An 18,218-nucleotide genomic window follows, 5' to 3' on the forward strand; every position below is an offset into this window, starting at 1 on the left:
TTGTGAAGTAAAATTATATTCGTATTAAAATCTACTATGTTGCGTAATATTTACTTCTGGCAACATATGTTAGGGCTGCCTTGTTTCAATGAGTATTACCATCTGAAAAATAATAACGCGGCAATTTTTAAAAGAATATCTGGCCACGAAGAAATTACAACTAATCATTTAAAGACTTTAAAGAATAAATAGCAATTTCAAAAAAAAAATGTCATTATCTAATATCTGGCAATATACTTGACAATATAAAATTATGATTTTTTGAATTTTACATTATTAAAATTATGATTTTACATGTGATGAAAACAAACATGCACTAATGTATTTGTATTACGAATAGAATAAAATGGAAAAACAGCTAGACGTGTTATCTGATACTGGCACTATTTACAATATCGTGTCCACATCTGAAGCTATACCAGATAACAGTCAGCCAAAACTCACTCTTGCGAAAAAAGCTGCTCACCTAAGGTAAACTTTAAAAAAACATTTGAGTAATATAGTACAAAAACAATAATATAATATAAAGTCTAAGCGCCACTTGCACCATCCACTCCGGGTTAGTGGATGGTGCGTTAAACGGTTAAACCGTTAACCCAGTGTCAAATTGTACTGGTAACCATGGTAACTCCTGGTTTAACTGGTTAACCCCGGGTGAATGGTGCAAGTAAATAAATAAATAAATATTAATGGACATTTTTTTTACACAAATTGAATAAGCCCCACGGTAAGCTCAAGAAGGCTTGTGTTGTGGGTACTCAGACAACGATAGATATAATATACAAATACTTAAATACATAGAAAACAACCATGACTCAGGAACAAATATCTGTGCTCATCACACAAATAAATGCCCTTACTGGCCCAAGCAAGCAACCCTAATAAAAAAAAAATAAAAAAAAAAATTAAAAATTGGCAAGTGGCCCTAATAAAAGTCGTGTTTATAATTACCCTTATCAACATCAACTGCAAACACCCGAACATTAAAAGTCTTGTAGCCTTCTTGTGAATGAGCGAATATTTTAAGATTTTAACGTAGTAGGTAATAAAAGGCAATGCCATGCTTGAGTATAGGTGCCAACTGGGAACAAGAGCGAGTTTTTAACCTAATAAAGGGCATTCTTTACCTAGTATACCTATCCACAAAAATTGTCTATAAGATAAATAAATATTATGTTGCAGATGTATACTTGAAAAGGATTTCAAAGCCTGTGACATAAAATGGAGTTTGTTCGTCGCAGCGGCGTTTAGTTTCAGATACGAAAGCAGCCTAAGGCCATTCCCTCCAGCTTTCTTAAAAAATGGGGTGAAGGACATGGACGAATTGGTAACCTGTTTAAAGAGTGTATTAAAACTTTTATACGATAGTACACAGATTTTATAACCTCTAAGGCCCAGCCATACACATGAAAAACCCAAAATTATCCACTGAAATTTGATTAAACGAAACAAATGAAATGCAACTCTGTTCCAATTGAATATGGTTTAAATTTCATCAAACTGAAGAAGTACTATAGGTAGGACATTGGGCCTTAGGAGGATAAATTTAGATTAGCAAAAAAAGAATAATAAATAAAATAGACAATCTTACACAAATCCACCTAGGGGTCGGCAAACTGAGACTGAGAGAGCCGGGGTTTGCCGACATAGTCCCACCCCACAGAGAGTAGCCATTATTTCCCGAAAATCAAATTTTACTGGAAGCAATATTTGCTTAACTTGAACCAATTTTACATATTTTCCTATTATAATTATATTTCAATTGCTTATCTTCCTGATACGTTTTCAAACCGTTCGAATAGTTTGGATAACTTTTCTTATTATCTGTAGGTATTGTAAATGACTATTTTTCAATAAAATATGTTGGTTCTGGCGCACTGTTTTGGTCGCAGTTCACCTAACACACAGCACACTCCTCCTCGCTTCGCTCGTCATCGTCTAACTAGGCTCTGTCAAATGACGCTCTTTAGTGATTGTAAACAAATGAAATATAGCGGGAAATTATGCGAATGGTTAGAAATCCAGTTAGGGAAATGATCTTTTGAAAAATAAATATATAGGAAAATATGCGAATTGGTTAGAGATGCTATCGGGAGAGGAACCTATTGAGAAATTAAGAAGTGGTAAAATTTGCGAATGGCAAAAATCGCAACTAGGAAAAACGATTTTCGGCAAATAGTAGCACCACTCGTCCCACAGTAGGTACCCAAGCTCAATATAAGATTTGCGTTGTGGGTAAGTATACTAGACCACGATAGATAAAATATAGATATACCTATATATAGGTACAGGGTGGATTTTCTTATTGGGTCAGTCAGGGCAGCTACCAGATCGCGTGCTGCTACGCGAAATGGGTCTAATAAGACCTTCCCTCAATTGGCTCAATTTCAAATTAATGAAGATTGGCGTTTACAGATTTTAGAAACAATTTACAGGGTGCGAGAAAAAGGTAATTTTTGGCAAACAGCAATCGATCCCATTCCTATCCAGGATCAAAAGCTTGTATGGGACCAAAAAAGATTAACGGCTAGAAAAGTCACAAATCGAGGAAAACTTTTCCCATACAATTTGTATGAAAATGAAAACTTTTCGTTTTACACATGCTTATTTAAGCCAATCGATTCCATTCCTATCCAGTATCAATAGTTTCCTAGGGGTCAACTTACGGTAATGTACTAAAAAGCCACAAATTCAAAAAATACTTTTTCTGTACATTTACTTAAGTATAGGTATACTTACTATGGAGAAAACGTGAAATTTTATTCACATTTTTCTATCTGTTCAATCAGTCCTGTTACATTTAAGGACCATAATACTGTACGAAGGCATTGCTGTAGGACTGATGGGCGAGATAGAAAATCGTGAATAAAATCTGGGGGCACGGTAGTGCCCCCGCCAAGACGTAGCTAGGTAGGTACATTGAAAGAATAAGAATAAGAATAAGAATCTTTTATTTGCGATAAACATTACCAGGTACATCGGTGTTCATGCGATAGGTGGTAGGCATTGAAGTATAATGTATTAGTAATAATAGCTCAATGGTGGTAGGTTTCATGTTTAACCATAAATGGTACCTATGCAAAATATGTACAAAACTTATAAACTATCATGCAAAACATATACAAATAATGTCTCTATTTATAATATAATAATTATTAATGTTATACAAGACAAGTCTAATTAATTACCTAAATTTCATGTCCATGAAATCATTTGTGCTATAGAAATTGTAGTTGTTTAGCCATTGATGCAATTTTCGCTTGCCTTCATATCATTAGGTAATTATACATATTAAGACACATATCATGTAGCTTTTTTTTATGTTTAGCTAATCTCGGAAAACATTCATAAGTCATAACACAGGAACAAATATTCGTAATCGATCAACGTACAATTAAGTCTATAAAATGCAAGGGCAAGCCGCGCTGAGAATGACTATACATATAGGTACCTACAATCCGTGTGCAAACCATGCGCCGCTGTGGATCTCCACCATTTTTTTGTTCGTCCACTCCAGCGGTCGGCAACCCGCGAGCCTCCCTGGCTATTTTGTATGTAATATTGACACACGACAATGTCTAGTCTAGTCATAAACATTAACAAAGTGCGGCCCGCGTCAACTTCGTTAACTACTATGTGGCCCTTGGCTGCTAAAAGGTTGCCGACCGCTGGTCCATTCGAAGCTGTCGGTACCACGCGCAATATGATAAACCGTGCTACGCCCGCAGATGTGCCTATGCGGGCGAGTGTTATGAAAGTTCTCTCCGGCAATGAATGTGAACATCAGCAGAAAAGAAAATTATGAATATTATGATTTATATTGCCGAGAATAATTAAGTATAGGTATGCTAACGTACTAAGTACCTACTTTTTTTCAGTTGAGTGTTGTTAGTGACGTCCCAGCATTGGATCTCGTAATTGAACAACTGATAAACCTAGAGGACTTGAGTAAAGTCAGTGATATAATACACCTACTGTTTTATGTTCTTGTGCGGCTAAAGGAGCCCGCACTTAAAACCATGCAACCAGATTCGGTACGTTGATTATTTTATAAGTTAATATAAACTAACACTGACAAATTTAGTGAAAAATATTTTGACATATTTGTCCTAAAAATTTTAGCATAATATATATAAAATAAATTGACGGTTCCCTATGGTACCTACTGAACGTCGTAGTTACTGGCCCGACCACTAACCATAAAATAAACTATTAGTCAGGTACTAATGGCTCTGAGGGCCTACCGCAAACCACGTTCGACGTGTTGCCTCTCTGTCGCACTTGTAAGTTCGTACGTAAGTGTGACAGGGAGGCAACATGTCGAACGTGGTTCGCGGTAGGCCCTCTGTACCTACGCTATACCTAAACCTCGCGGAGTCCAAATTTGCCATTAGGTACCTATGCCTAATAACGATATTTTTCTAAAAACGGAACCTTCTCAATTGCTCACGAAATTTCATGGGAGTCGAAATTTTGTAAGCATTTGAGAAGGTTCAGTTTTTGATATTTGTGAATGGAGTAGGTACCTAAAGCGAAGAGGAGAACGCCTTTTGTATTCAGTGTAATGTGGTTTAGTGAAGGGGACGGACTGAAAATCAGCGCTGCGAAGGCAATTTGTGATGAAATGGGTGACGCAGCGTATGCTGAGATTGCTGAGCCCATTCCTTTTGCCAATTTTTTGATACTTATTTTGTAATTAACCTATTTGTATTGTGTGTAGCAATAAATGATTTCCTAATATTCTTATTTCTTATTCTTATTACCTATAACACTTACAAAACTCTTCCATTTGCTGTCTTACAGTATGAACCGATTTTAAATTACGTTGACTCCATTGAGCCTGCACCGAGACCTCAGTACATTTTTCAAGTGTTAAGTGCTGCCAAATCCAACGCGGAGCAGAAATGGAAGGAATTGGCGAAGAACCATAACGTTTTCTACGCATATCATGGAAGTCACTTGGAAAACTTTTACTCGTTGCTTAGTTTTAGTCTGCATCAGCATTTGAAAAAGGTACCCTGTCAATTAATTTGTATCGCATGGTCTAAAATTTTTATTAAATTAACACCCGCTCGAAAAGGCTCTCTCTTTGAAGCTCAATAGCTTCAATATCTTTTACCCAATGGTAAAAGATATGACGATGAACTAAATCTTACTGCGGAAAAGGCATAAAGAAAACATAAAAAATAAAATAACCACAACTACCTATTAATAAAAATAAACTTTGAGCAATTGTAGAGCAACAATATGTGGAGGGTTAGCTGAATGTTCAATTTTCCAGTCTTATCCAATTCGTAACCGTTTATCATCTAGCAAAGTACAATGGTCGGAAACGGCCTGTACCTAACCAGCGAGCTGAGCGCCAGCCTGCCGTACAGCCGCGGCGGGTTCGGCTGGGGAGCCAGCTGTATCGGCGGGCATATCTCCTGCGTCGCGCTTTGCGAGGTCATCGACGCACCGGAGGGCATCAACTACCAGAAACCGAGCTCTAATGAAGGTCAGGAAGTCAGAATTTATACCAATTACCATATAAGGGATAAAGGGTTTTTTAAGCAAGTTGAATCTCTATTCTCTTCAGTTCAGATTATCTACGAATTAGGTACCAACTTATTTCGTAATTCGAATCAAATCAACGATTGTCATGCAGTCTCACTCCGCACTTTAAAATGATAAGTTGTGCGGTGCTGTTCGGATGTTTTCTCCTATTGTCCATAGATTAGAATTTAGACTTAATAGACACAGTCCAGCACTCTCCCTCTAAAGTCCCTGATCTAAATTAAGTCTACGTTTAAGGAAAAGTTGGCAAAGTATATGTATCTGTAAATTAATTTTTCAATTGTTATTATTGAATATAGGTTATTCCGGAGACACTGGTAGAGCTGGATACGACAGACACACTGCCGACCACAGAGCTGCCGCTCACTACATCGTTACCAACAGCGACCTGATACGCGTGCGCTACATCTTGGTGTATGCCAAGCAACCGAATTTAATGAGATTTGCAACCACGAGCGGTAACATGCATAATGGTACGTCTCTAATAGTTAACATACAACACACAAACACTAAACCTTTAGGGTAAATATTGTAATGCCCTCAACCTAGAGCAGCAGCTATTCAACGTAATATATATATAGGTGTAGGTACCTGCTTATCCAAATCTGCATGTCCTTTTGCTTTATTATAATTACACTAGCGACCCGCCCCGGCTTCGCACGGGTTAACAAATTATACATAAAGCTTCCTCTTGAATCACTGTATCTATTATAAAAACCGCATTAAAATCCGTTGCGTAGTTTTAAAGATCTAAACTAGTATACATATGGACAGACAGACAGCGGGGAGAGACTTTATATTATACTATGTGTGTGTTTAGGTCTGAATAGGAAATATTTTTCAGAGCGCGGATTATGCCAATGGGTTTCAAGACATAAACTGTTTTCAATACTTCTTGGATACGGATTGATGCTGGCGACCATCGGATTTGCAAATAACCAACCAATGCAGCACTATTACGAATCATTACTGAACAAATTTGATTTTAAACCTTGATTTCAGAAATATTAGTCCCGTGTATAGGCGTACCGAGAGGTACATATGTATGGTATGATTGTTGTTTCATTACTTATTATGTGTTTATTAAATTTACCGTAAGTCATATTGTAATTTAGTTAGCCAACTTACAAAATTCAAATAAATATTTTTTTATAGCCTCGTATTTTAAATTTCGGTTACTGTTTAATGACTATCTATTATTTTGAGCACGTAATGTGCTTGTTTAACCAACATGCACCTAGTTTATTTCTAACAATTAAGTAATTTACATCCACACCTTACACAATTTTCAAATTTTTTGTCGCAAACCGAATTGTTCGTGCTGTTAGAACAATGACGGTAGGTCGTCACGGTGCCCGTCATGGGCTGGAGCGCAATCATTGTACAATCTAATTGTTATTGTGCCGAATGTCCATCGAAACATAATGTTATGCTCATCTCACATGAGTTCCATCGTCCTTACTGACCGAACGACTGTTCCATCCGTACACGCACGGTGTACCTATTATCGCGACGTCGAATCAAACAGGACACAGACAGAGATCCAGAGCGCGGATTGAATTTCCGTATATTTTGTTTTATTTTACATGGAAACAAAATGGACCGTGTATACTTATTTTGGTGCCTGTTTACACTCTCTTGTGTAATTGCTCAAGATCCTACTGTAACTTTACCACAAGGACGGATTGTTGGGGTAAGTATAAAACATTACATTTCTTTTATGTATAGCTTATTGGCACCACAACTGCTTCAAGGGCATCATGATGTTTACCTTGTATAGTTAAGAATATAAGTATTGAATTAAATTCACGTCTCCGTCACCTTAATGAACCTATACTTATTGCTATATTATTAGGACATGTCGAACATATCGACATATCACCTATCACCCATCACCTCTCGCTCCATACAATTTTATTATGAACTGGAACTAAAATTAAATAGGTGGGCGTTCACACATACATGTAAATTTATCATTACTGTTTCGTTCACAAATCGTGCATATTACAACTTAAGAGTCCGCTGCAAGCTCGGTTCTCCATACAAACGTAGTTACGCTTTCATTTTAAAACGACTGTGGCTAGATTGCTCTGAAACTTTGTATTACAATAGGATATTTTAAGGGCCATATACATACCTATTAATTTTTTCGTATCAAACTCGTTTTTGCTCTATTTCGTTTGTTTTATAAGCTGGAGCTATATAAACTAATTACAGGCATAGATATATTAGGTACTTAATACCTCATGTTATTGTACCTATGTGTAAAGTTTCATTACAATCCAACACGTAGTTTTAAAATGAGAAGGAAAGGAAACTCCGTTTGTATGGAAAGGTGAAATACGGCCGAGCTTGCTGCGGACTTCATCGTCATCGGGCCTGTAAAACGCAGTGGTGCGGATATGCTCTATCACCGTTAATGTTTTTGTAGGGACGATGATAATTATCTTAGGGCCACTTGCACCATCCCACTAACCCGGGGTTAAGCGGTTAAACCGTTAACCCAGTGTCAAATTGTTCTGGTAACCATTGGTAACTCCAGGTTTAACCGGTTTACCTCGGGTTAGTGGAATGGTGCATGTGGCGCTTACCGGTTAAATATTTGAGGGTCATCATTTTAAAAAGTTCCAGTCGAAGAGAACATAGGTAATCACTACGTTTTAGTTGCAGTCACAGTTGTTAGATTTGGCCGAATTGTGCGCAGTGGAAGCGTGCTAGGCCCATAACCTGTTAAGAACTCAACTATTCTATAGAAACTATGTAAACAAACCGTCATATTGAAACTCAAAAAATATGAATTTACTAGTGACACTTAACTTTGAACATGCTGTAGTATAATGAGATTAATGAGATACTTAAATAATATTAAACATAACACAATATAATAATGCAATACCAAATTAGCAGCCTCTGCTGACAACATTACGGCTCCTCTACACGATGGGCTAACGCCGGCCACTCTAAGGGACGCAGCCATGCGGTAGAATGAGATAGCAATATCACTTGCCTTGGAGTGGAGTGGCCGGCGTTGGCCCATCGTGTAGAGGAGCCATTAATTTCTCAACAGACAATTGAACCGTCACACTGTAGGTACGAGTGTGTGACTCACACTCGGTACTACAAATTCAAACATACATATATGTATACTTTAGGATTGTAACCCATTCACTAGGGGAAGTAATGGAAGTATTTTCCTTGCCTAATGTTACCCTTCGTGGCCCCCCGTGTCCTTCGTGTTGATGACCATGACTGTAACCACAATTAATGCAAATAAATATATTTTATAACCATTAGGTAGGTACATGTATATTATTAGATTTATTAGTCTTACTATAAATCTGATATACATTTTCAGATAAGGGTTTACACAACAAGTTCATCTTTAACTCCTGTCGAAGTTTTCTTTGGAGTGCCCTACGCTGCTAATGATTTTTCTTCGGCTTTTACACTTAGATTTGCTGTAAGTATCACAAAATTTAATGTGTTTAGTGTATAGGTACATCTATTAAATTGTTTTTAAATGTGGAACGTTCGGGTAGGTATAGGTATTTGAATACTATTTATTATACCTACTCAGGCCCCAACACGACATCCTGGATGGAGTCGTACATTTTTTGCACACAAGATGCCACCACGGTGTCCGCAGTTGAACGATAGTGAAAGCGACAACTTCAGTGAAAATTGTCTTTTCCTAAACATCTGGACACCACGGGTAAGAAAATGAGAATTCCTTCAACATAAGTTTCAACAATAACATACAAACTTTAAGGTTCCGTCACACAGGCGCGTTTTCCGGGCGGGGCTTGAGCGGGGCGCGCCGCTTTTACATATAAAAAGCTCACGCCCCGCTTTCGCCCCGCCCGGAAAACGCACCTGTGTGACGGAACCTTTAACGTCGTAACGTTTTTCAGAAAGCGAGCGGATGGAAAATCTTTACCCGTGATGGTGATATTGTATAGCGAATCATGGTCTCGCGGTGGAGTGACGTTGCCGTGCCAAGAGCTGGCCGCTGAAGGGGTCGTAGTGGTGACCGTGGCGTATCGCCTCCACGCTCTCTCCTTCTTCACACTAGGCTCTATCGCTGCTCGCGGTAACCTCGCCCTGCTCGATCAGTACTTGGCAATGTTGTGGGTTCGCGAAAACATAGCTGCGTTCGGTGGTGACCCGACTACAATAACCCTCTTAGGGCATTCAGCGGGCGCTGACAGTATATTGCATCACATTACGTCTCCAAGAGCTATTGGTAAAACCTAAAAAAATAGAAAGCGTGATATGTGGTACACTAATAAACTTGGCACTTGGCAGATTCTTAATCTATTGCTTCTTCTATTGACAGGCTTATTTCAGCGTGCGATAGTAATGTCACCTCGTGATATTTGGCACGCCTTGGGTGAAGACATGCACTATAACGCCACTGATGCTGAGAAAATCTCGCGCGATATAGCTCGTTCTTTAGGGTGCACCAGCGTTGTAGACCTAGAAATACTTCGATGCTTGAGAGCGCGCCCCTTGTCTGACTTATTAGCCATATATTCGGTAATTTCACGATTTCTGTTTTCAATATTATAAATAATTGTCTTAAATAAAAAACATATCACCATTTTATGATCCTTACGCATTTTTTCAGAATTCAAATTGGAGCAGTATCATGCGCCCCGTACCAGATAATTTTCTGCCGGAATCACAATATTACCTACCAAATTCACTATCGGTTGCACTGTCAGCTACTAAACAACCGACCATACAGCTTGACCTGCTTTTGGGAACTACTGACCTTGAAGCCATAAACTACAGCGGTTTGTATTTCATATACATATCTGTTAAAATTTCGGTCAAGGTTCAGTAAATACAAATGCGAGCTGTGGCAAATTGCTTTTCTCTGTTGCAGACGGACAATATGATGAACTATTGAAGCGTGGAGCGGCGTATGTTACGGAATATACGGACACTAAAGTCATACCAAAACTGTTGCGAATGTTTTCATTGGACAGGTCCGATGCAATATCTGTGGTAAACTACTTACCTACTCGTACTAGGGCGTTTTTTTTTAAAGTTGTCCCCTACACTTTTTTTTTTCAAATTTGGGATTTTTTATGTTATTTCTACTCAGAATCACGAGCTTTTTCGATCCTAATAAGAGAAAAAAAGTGTCCCAAAATTTCCATACTTTTTTCGGTCTTTCCATTCCGCGACCGCCATACAAAGTCTATGAAAAATGGTGACGGAAATAAAAACCTTAGGACACTTTTTTTCTCCTATTAGGATAGAAAGAGCTCGTGATTCTGAGTAGAAATAACATAAAAAATCCCAAATTTGAAAAAAAAGTGTAGAGGACAACTTAAAAAAAAAAGCGGCCAAGTGCGAGTCGGACTCGCCCATGAAGGGTTCCGTATTTAGGCGATTTATGACGTATAAAAAAAACTACTTACTAGATCTCGTTCAAACCAATTTTCGGTGGAAGTTTACATCCCAACTAGCAAAAAAGTCTCAGATTGCGCACTTTATAAGAGTAGTGAGCTTATAGCGCTCTTATTTTTGTTTTGAACATATCATCGCTCTTATATTAGTCTTAGACAAGCTAATACGCACTTTAGTAAGTTTAGTCTTATTACCTAGTCTTATATATGTATATAAGAGCATTTTATAATACCATTATAAGCCTGTCGCTCTTACAATAACATTTACTAAGTCTCATTGAACTTGAGAGTACCTGGTTTTATATCCACATTCTCTAAGTTCATTTGATCTTATATTAGACTTTCTAAATGCTATTATAAGAATGTAAGACTAATATCAACATGGCATAATACTATTATGAGCCTCTCGCTCTTACAATAACATTTACTAAGTCTCAGTGAACTTGAGAGTACCTGGTCTTATATCCACATTCTCTAAGTTCATTTGATCTTATATTAGACTTTCTAAATGCTATTATAAGAATGTAAGACTAATATCAACATGGCATAATACTATTATGAGCCTCTCGCTTTTACAATAACATTTACTAAGTCTCATTGAACTTGAGAGTACCTGGTCTTATATATCCACATTCTCTAAGCTAGTTCATTTGATCTTATATTAGACTTTCTAAATGATATTATAAGAATGTAAGAGTAATATCAGCATGGCATAATACTATTATGAGCCTCTCGCTCTTACAATAACATTTACTAAGTCTCATTGAACTTGAGAGTACCTGGTCTTATATCCAAATTCTCTAAGTTCATTTGATCTTATATTAGACTTTCTAAATTATATTATAAGAATGTAAGACTAATATCAGCATGGCATAATACTATTATTGGCCTCTTGCTCTTATAATAACATTTACGAAGTCTCATTGAACTTGAGAGTACCTGGTCTTATATTCCCATTCTCTAAGTTCATTTGATCTTATATTAGACTTTCTAAATGCTATTGTAAGAATGTAACACTAATATCAACATGGCATAATACTATTTTAAGCCTCTTGCTCTTACAACAACATTTACGAAGTCTCATTGAACTCGAGAGTACCTGGTCTTATATCCCCATTCTCTAAGTTCATTTAATTTTATATTAGATTTCTAAATGCTATTGTAAGAATGTAAGACTAATATCGGCATAGCATAAGAACACTGTAAGTACGTACTTTTCTGATCTTATTCAAAGCTATAATAAGATCAACAGCAGCACTTTAGTAAGATATTGGAGTGATATAGGATCAAGACACTTATATCATAAAAGTGAAGATCAATATAAGATGGTTTGATCTTAAATCGTTTTTGGGAACACTATTGTAAGTATAAGTAAAGCAAGGAACCCTAATTTATTCAACATGGCCATATCATTTGTATTCAGAATGCTTATAAGACTCTAATAGTGCGCTTGAAAAATACAGCTACAGCAATGGCTGACTATCAATACAAAATAAAGAAATAAAATAATTATAAAAATATTCAAATACCATATTTGATTAGGCGCATGAAGTTTGAAGTGTAAAACAGGGTCTACTTTACAGTAAATAATATTTTCCCATGTGAATTCTTACCATAACATAAACACACGATGATAAATAGCACGTTATTATAGTTAACATAATTCATAAACACTTACACTAATATATTTTTGTCACGTTGCGGTTAATTTCACCCGTATATTTTATACATCACAAATAGAATGTTTCAAATCTCTGAGTGTGAGACTGTGTGACCTTACAAACAAATCAATATAAGCCTATGTAGACTTACAAGATACTTACGTTCGACCAACTTAAGCCTATGTAGGCTTACAAGATACTTACGTTCGACCAATATAAGCCTACATATGTAGGCTTACAAGATACTTACGTTCGACCAATATAAGCCTATGTAGTTGTAGGCTTACAAGATACTTACGTAAAAGCGATATTAGCCTAAGGCAGCTTAATTTAGTTTTGAAAAAGATTACTGTGAGTGCAAACAGCATTCAATTAGACTGATATTAGAACGATATTAAAATAAATACTCTTATAAGTTGTGCCCAAATCCGGGCTTAGACGATGATATAAAATCAATATAAGAGCGAAAAATTGTAGTCTAGAGACTGTTGTTAGAGCGCTTTTTGCTAGTTGGGATGGTAATGTACATGATATATTTTTTTTAGTTTTATCATTCTCTTATTTTAGAAGTTACAGGGGGGGGGGGGGGACACCCATTTTACCACTTTGGAAGTGTCTCTCGCGCAAACTATTTAGTTTAGAAAAAAATGATATTAGAAACCTCAATATCATTTTTGAAGACCTATCCATAGATACCCCACACGTATGGGTTTGATGAAAAAAAAATTTTGAGTTTCAGTTCGAAGTATGGGGAACCCCAAAAATTTATTGTTTTTTTTTTCTATTTTTGTGTGAAAATCTTAATGCGGTTTACAGAATACATCTACTTACCAACTTTCAACAGTATAGTTCTTATAGTTTCGGAGAAAAGTGGCTGTGACATACGGGCGGACAGACAGACGGACAGACGGACAGACGGACAGACAGACAGACGGACAGACGGACAGACAGACAGACAGACATGACGAATCTATAAGGGTTCCGTTTTTTGCCATTTGGCTACGGAACCCTAAAAACGCCCACTCTAACGGTTTATAATTAAGATCATGGTTTTTCACTCAGGTATTAACCCTTTGAATGCTAAGTGAAGTGATGGTGGATATCTCTCTATGAGCTATCACGGCCATAGATGCTCATAGATGCTGGAATAAAACGCTTTCTCACCTTTATAATACTAGGTATATTTATTCTCTGCCTTTACTCCTAAATTGTAAAGGTGTAACCTCGTTTAGTAAGAGCCTGACTGCACTATTAGGAACAATACAATACCTACCTATTATTAGGATGCTAGTTACTATGCCAGTTAGGTCAAATGAATTATAAGTAAGGTGTGTGTGTAGCGTTTTACGTATCTATAACATAACACATGTTATACGTATACATACGTATAACATAACACATGTTATACGTATACATACGTATATTAACATAACACATGTTATACGTATGTGGCGTGACGGTCAAAAATTTTCTACCCGCGAACGCTCCGGCTGTGGAATGTTTAGTATTTTAGGCTTTAAGTATTTTACAAAAGGACCTACAGGTTTTTAAGGGGTCGGCAACACGGGCAAGGCATGCCTAATAGGCTGCGCCGACCGCTTTCCGTCAGGCGGGACTTTTTTACTACTGTGGTATTAAAAAATATTTGATGATGAATCTATACCTATTCGAAATAGTTGCAAGTTTTTAAGAGGTATAACTAATGAATGCAGACACTTTTACAATCCGCAGCTATCCCAAGCGATTCGTTGGGAATATTGGGGCCCGCTATCACGGGACTCTGAGGGATCTGTATTAGCTCGTGTGGAGGCAACAGGGCGCGCAGAGACAGCAGCCACTTGGGGCGCTGGCGGCGCGCTGTTGGCCGCGCGGCTGGCACGACGCGTGTCACGCCTGTTCGTGTACCGGTACTCGCATTCTGGCGGGGTCGACCTGCAAGGAAGACAGATCAATTATACAGGTAACCAAGCTTTCAGCGACTACATAAAAGACAAAACTCACACTCCCTTCCCATGCTAACTTGAATGCTTTTTGACTTTTTGGGAATTTGGACAGACGTTTAATGAACCACACCACAGGAGACCTGACTACAGTTTTACCTATAAGCCAACCTCTGTTCTATTATGAGATTTATGATGTACCAACTGCAGACGTTACTTCACAGTGCATTGCCTATAATAGTGCATAAATAAGATTAAGTCAATTAACGGTTAAAAGGTTTTTGCCAGCAATTTTTGATCGAGCGTGCTCGTGTCGCCACCGACAGTAATACGCCACGCAGAGTAAGGTTGGCATAGTTACGGGAGTTATAAATGTGCTGTAAAAACCAAATCAGATCTTTGTCTTATTTATCAGACTGTGGCGAAATGAGCTGGATATGTAATGTCTTATATATCAGAATATGGCGGTTAAAGGGTTAATATATCGAATTTTTTCCTCTACCTCAGGAGCTGTGCACGGAACAGATTTAGTGACTCTATTGGGTGATGCTTTAATGCTTCAAGTAGCGCGACGACCAGCGACTAGAGATGAGAGAAGGATTTCTTCCATGTTTCAAAAGTACATCACCAACTTCGTAAAATTTGGGTAAGTTAAGATTTAACTGAAAAAAAAAGAGGCAAGAACAATTAAATAATACTTACGTCAGTGGCTCCAAACTGTCCGTGTAGCTCCAAATATGAAGCTTACATACTTGTAGCTTATTAAATTGTACAACGGGACTTAATCGCATATATAAGTTTCAAGATTTACTTCCGACGTTTCGAGGACAGCGTTGTCCCCGTGGTCTCGGAGAAGACCTCCGGCCGAGACCACGGGGACAATGTGTAAAAATCGTGAAAGTTTAAATCAGTGTTGTTTGTAGCTTCATATTACTCGTACTCGCAGGGCCGGATTAAGCATGTCGGGGCCCCTAGGCAGTGCAATGCTCGGGGCCCCCTTACAGTTAATTCTGCATACATAAGTTCAGTTGTTCAGTACAGGGAAGTAAGTTTGCGGTTTTAATTTCAACCATCAGGCGTCGGTTGAGCCGATCCGAACATGCCGAACGATGTCTTTTTAGCTCTTGCGTGGACATAAAGGTTTTTTATATTAGTTTTTGCCGATTCCTCCTTGCGTCCAGTGTGGGGAGAGCTCTTTTTTTCTCAATAAGTAGTTAAATATTTTGCGAGGCAGAACAGCGATTGTCCGACCATACGAGCCACGTGATTAAAATTAACCTAATAATAAATATTTTACATGTGTTTAAATGATTATTCATTGTAAATAGGAAAAGCAATAAAAATCGCGAGCGCAGCGAGCGCGAAATTTTTTGTGGAAAAATTGTGAAAGCGTGTTAAAAAAGCCTAAAAATCCGAAGTTACCCAGTGAGGCGAGCTTTCATGCGAGGTCAAAGCCGTGCTTCAGGATAAGCTCAGCTGGATCACAGACGCCAACCAATGTCCATTGTATTAAAAAGCGAGACCGCAGGCCGAGCTTGGCGCAGCGAGGCCAAAGGGTAAGCTGAAGAAGAGATTTGGTAGACGAACCAAAAATTGAGCTAAAAAGTGAGGCTGAAGGTCGAGCTCAGCAATCTCCACATATTTAACAAGCCCGAAGCGTACTTATAACCAGCGAGGTGAGCTTTCATGCGAGGCAAAAGGCTAAGCTTCTGAAATCAATGTTTATATTTGTTAAAAAGCGACGCCGAAGGTCGAACTGTAAGAAAGCAGCGCTCTGATACGAACCAATCATCAAATGTTACTCAACAATAATATATGTGTCATACAAGAGTTACTCGGAGGGCCGAAGTTTCATTAATTAATTTTTATTTTTATTAATGAGGTTTTAGGCCCTCGGGAGCCTGAAATTCGAGCTCGATTTACAGACTTTAAAAGCTATAAAATAACATAATTTACATAATCATTTGATGATTGTGTGTCTGAGAAACTGATATTGGACATTAGGTATAAGTAGGTACCATAAAAAAATATTTATGAATTTTGGCCATATGAAACACATTTTTTTTTGGCGCGCGCGGGGCCGCCGGGGCCCCCTAGCCGAGGCGGGGCCCCCTAGCCGAGGCAGGGCCCATAGGCAGTTGCCTACTCTGCCTTAGGGTTAATCCGGCCCTGCGTACTCGTAGTTCTTTGCCGAGTGATGTTTATAAGTTGATAACGCTGCTAAATGCGGTTTGTGTAGTGAAATGACTGACATAAAAGGTTATCATTTTGTAAATATAGGTACTCTGGCACACCTACATTTTTTATAGAAAAAGGCGGCAAATTTAAAAAGTGTAGGCGCGAAAATTTTATTTTGGCGCCTTTTCTACTGACAATTAAAGTGGGTGTGTCTGAGTATAGTTTATGACCAATGCAGGTCTCCAGGCCCCGATGAATGGCGCCGCTACCGCGCCGGGGACGCGCATGTGCAGGAGTTGCGTGCGTGCACGGCGGACAGTTGCGATGCTGGCGCTGACGCAGGGCGAGACCCCGCCTTTTGGCTCCAGCACTTGCCGCGACTAGCTAGCTTATTCGAGGCTGGACATTCCGAACCGCTTACTTTGGAGAAAGGTATCCCGTCTATACTTAATAGGTACCAGTAGGATTATGAAATACTTAGTCCTCATTCTTTTTAGGGTGCCGTACCTCGAAAGGAAAAAACGCAACCCTTTATAGGATCACTTTTTGTTTGTCCGTCCGTCTTATCTATCTGTCGTGAGACCCTTTATCTCGGAAACGTGTAGAGGTATCGAGTTGGAATTAAAACTCAGGTCTACAGTTGAGAGAGAAGCTGTGAAAAAATCAAATTTCTAAGTTAATGTAAAAAAAAGATACGGCCGTTTATGCCGCAAAAAACGTAAATATATTAACGGGTATCTACATAATCTATTCAATCGACGCCGTCGTTGTTGTGATTTGCTATAATACTTAATTACTTGAATTATCGTAGGTGAAAGTCGTCTGCGCGGCGGCGTATTCGCGCTGTGCGCTGTGTCCGCGTTGTTGCTGCTGCTGCTATGCGCGTGCGCGCTCGTGCTGCGGAGAGAGTGCGCGCGCCGCGCCGACCTTGACGATGACTCGCATCACTCTCATCAGTGATTTGACTGCTTGGATTTATATAGATAATAGTGAATTCTTTAATAAACATGTCTATCACAAATGTTCGTGTTTGTTAATCTATATAAAGTAACAATTATAATAGTATATAATATAAACATATACGAATATTATATTTGTACCTACCTACTTAATTTAATCAACCCCTCGTCTGGAACGCCAAGTGCGTGGATGCCCTCGCTCCGTCCCATCTTCCAGGGACCTCGCTGCTATTAGGGCTAAAAAAATAGGGCTAGCGCAGCTGCCGATGCGGCCGAGCATGATGGCGAGCATCTCAAGCGGCGCAAATATGCAACCATAGACACCGGTTGCATGTTTGAGCCGTTAGGATAGTGGAGACGTATATATATTATACTACTCTTTGCGTTTGGGCCGTGGGGACAAGGCCCGCACAGCTCTACAAAGAGTTGGCCAAGCGCCTAATAGACCGGAAGGCGTTGCTGTTCAGCGCGGCAACGCCGCCAGCCTTCTGGGCACCCATCACCATC

General features: G+C 38.6%; 2 protein-coding genes across 3 annotated transcripts; both read left to right on the forward strand.

Moving 5' to 3' along the window:
• Positions 1 to 262: 262 nt before the first annotated feature.
• LOC134663261 (protein mono-ADP-ribosyltransferase PARP16) lies at positions 263 to 6,557 on the forward strand. The gene is made up of 7 exons (XM_063519674.1): positions 263 to 471; positions 1,183 to 1,327; positions 3,879 to 4,034; positions 4,804 to 5,013; positions 5,314 to 5,497; positions 5,856 to 6,029; positions 6,401 to 6,557. The coding sequence occupies exons 1-7, from the start codon at positions 347 to 349 to the stop codon at positions 6,550 to 6,552; spliced, it is 1,146 nt and encodes a 381-aa protein (XP_063375744.1). The 5' UTR covers positions 263 to 346; the 3' UTR covers positions 6,553 to 6,557.
• Positions 6,558 to 7,117: 560 nt separating this feature from the next.
• Positions 7,118 to 17,722, forward strand: LOC134663271 (pyrethroid hydrolase Ces2a). Of its 2 annotated transcripts, XM_063519681.1 has the most exons (11): positions 7,118 to 7,249; positions 8,912 to 9,016; positions 9,134 to 9,268; positions 9,472 to 9,799; positions 9,893 to 10,092; positions 10,184 to 10,352; positions 10,445 to 10,566; positions 14,366 to 14,594; positions 15,082 to 15,220; positions 16,991 to 17,184; positions 17,564 to 17,722. In XM_063519681.1, the coding sequence occupies exons 1-11, from the start codon at positions 7,154 to 7,156 to the stop codon at positions 17,710 to 17,712; spliced, it is 1,866 nt and encodes a 621-aa protein (XP_063375751.1). In that variant the 5' UTR covers positions 7,118 to 7,153; the 3' UTR covers positions 17,713 to 17,722. The 2 variants fall into 2 exon arrangements, with proteins under 2 accessions (XP_063375751.1, XP_063375753.1); XM_063519683.1 differs by lacking the exons at positions 7,118 to 7,249; positions 8,912 to 9,016 and having other exon boundaries at positions 9,153 to 9,268; positions 9,468 to 9,799.
• Positions 17,723 to 18,218: the final 496 nt, after the last annotated feature.

Source organism: Cydia amplana, chromosome 4, assembly GCF_948474715.1.
Source record: "Cydia amplana chromosome 4, ilCydAmpl1.1, whole genome shotgun sequence".
Taxonomy (NCBI): Eukaryota; Metazoa; Arthropoda; class Insecta; order Lepidoptera; family Tortricidae; genus Cydia; species Cydia amplana.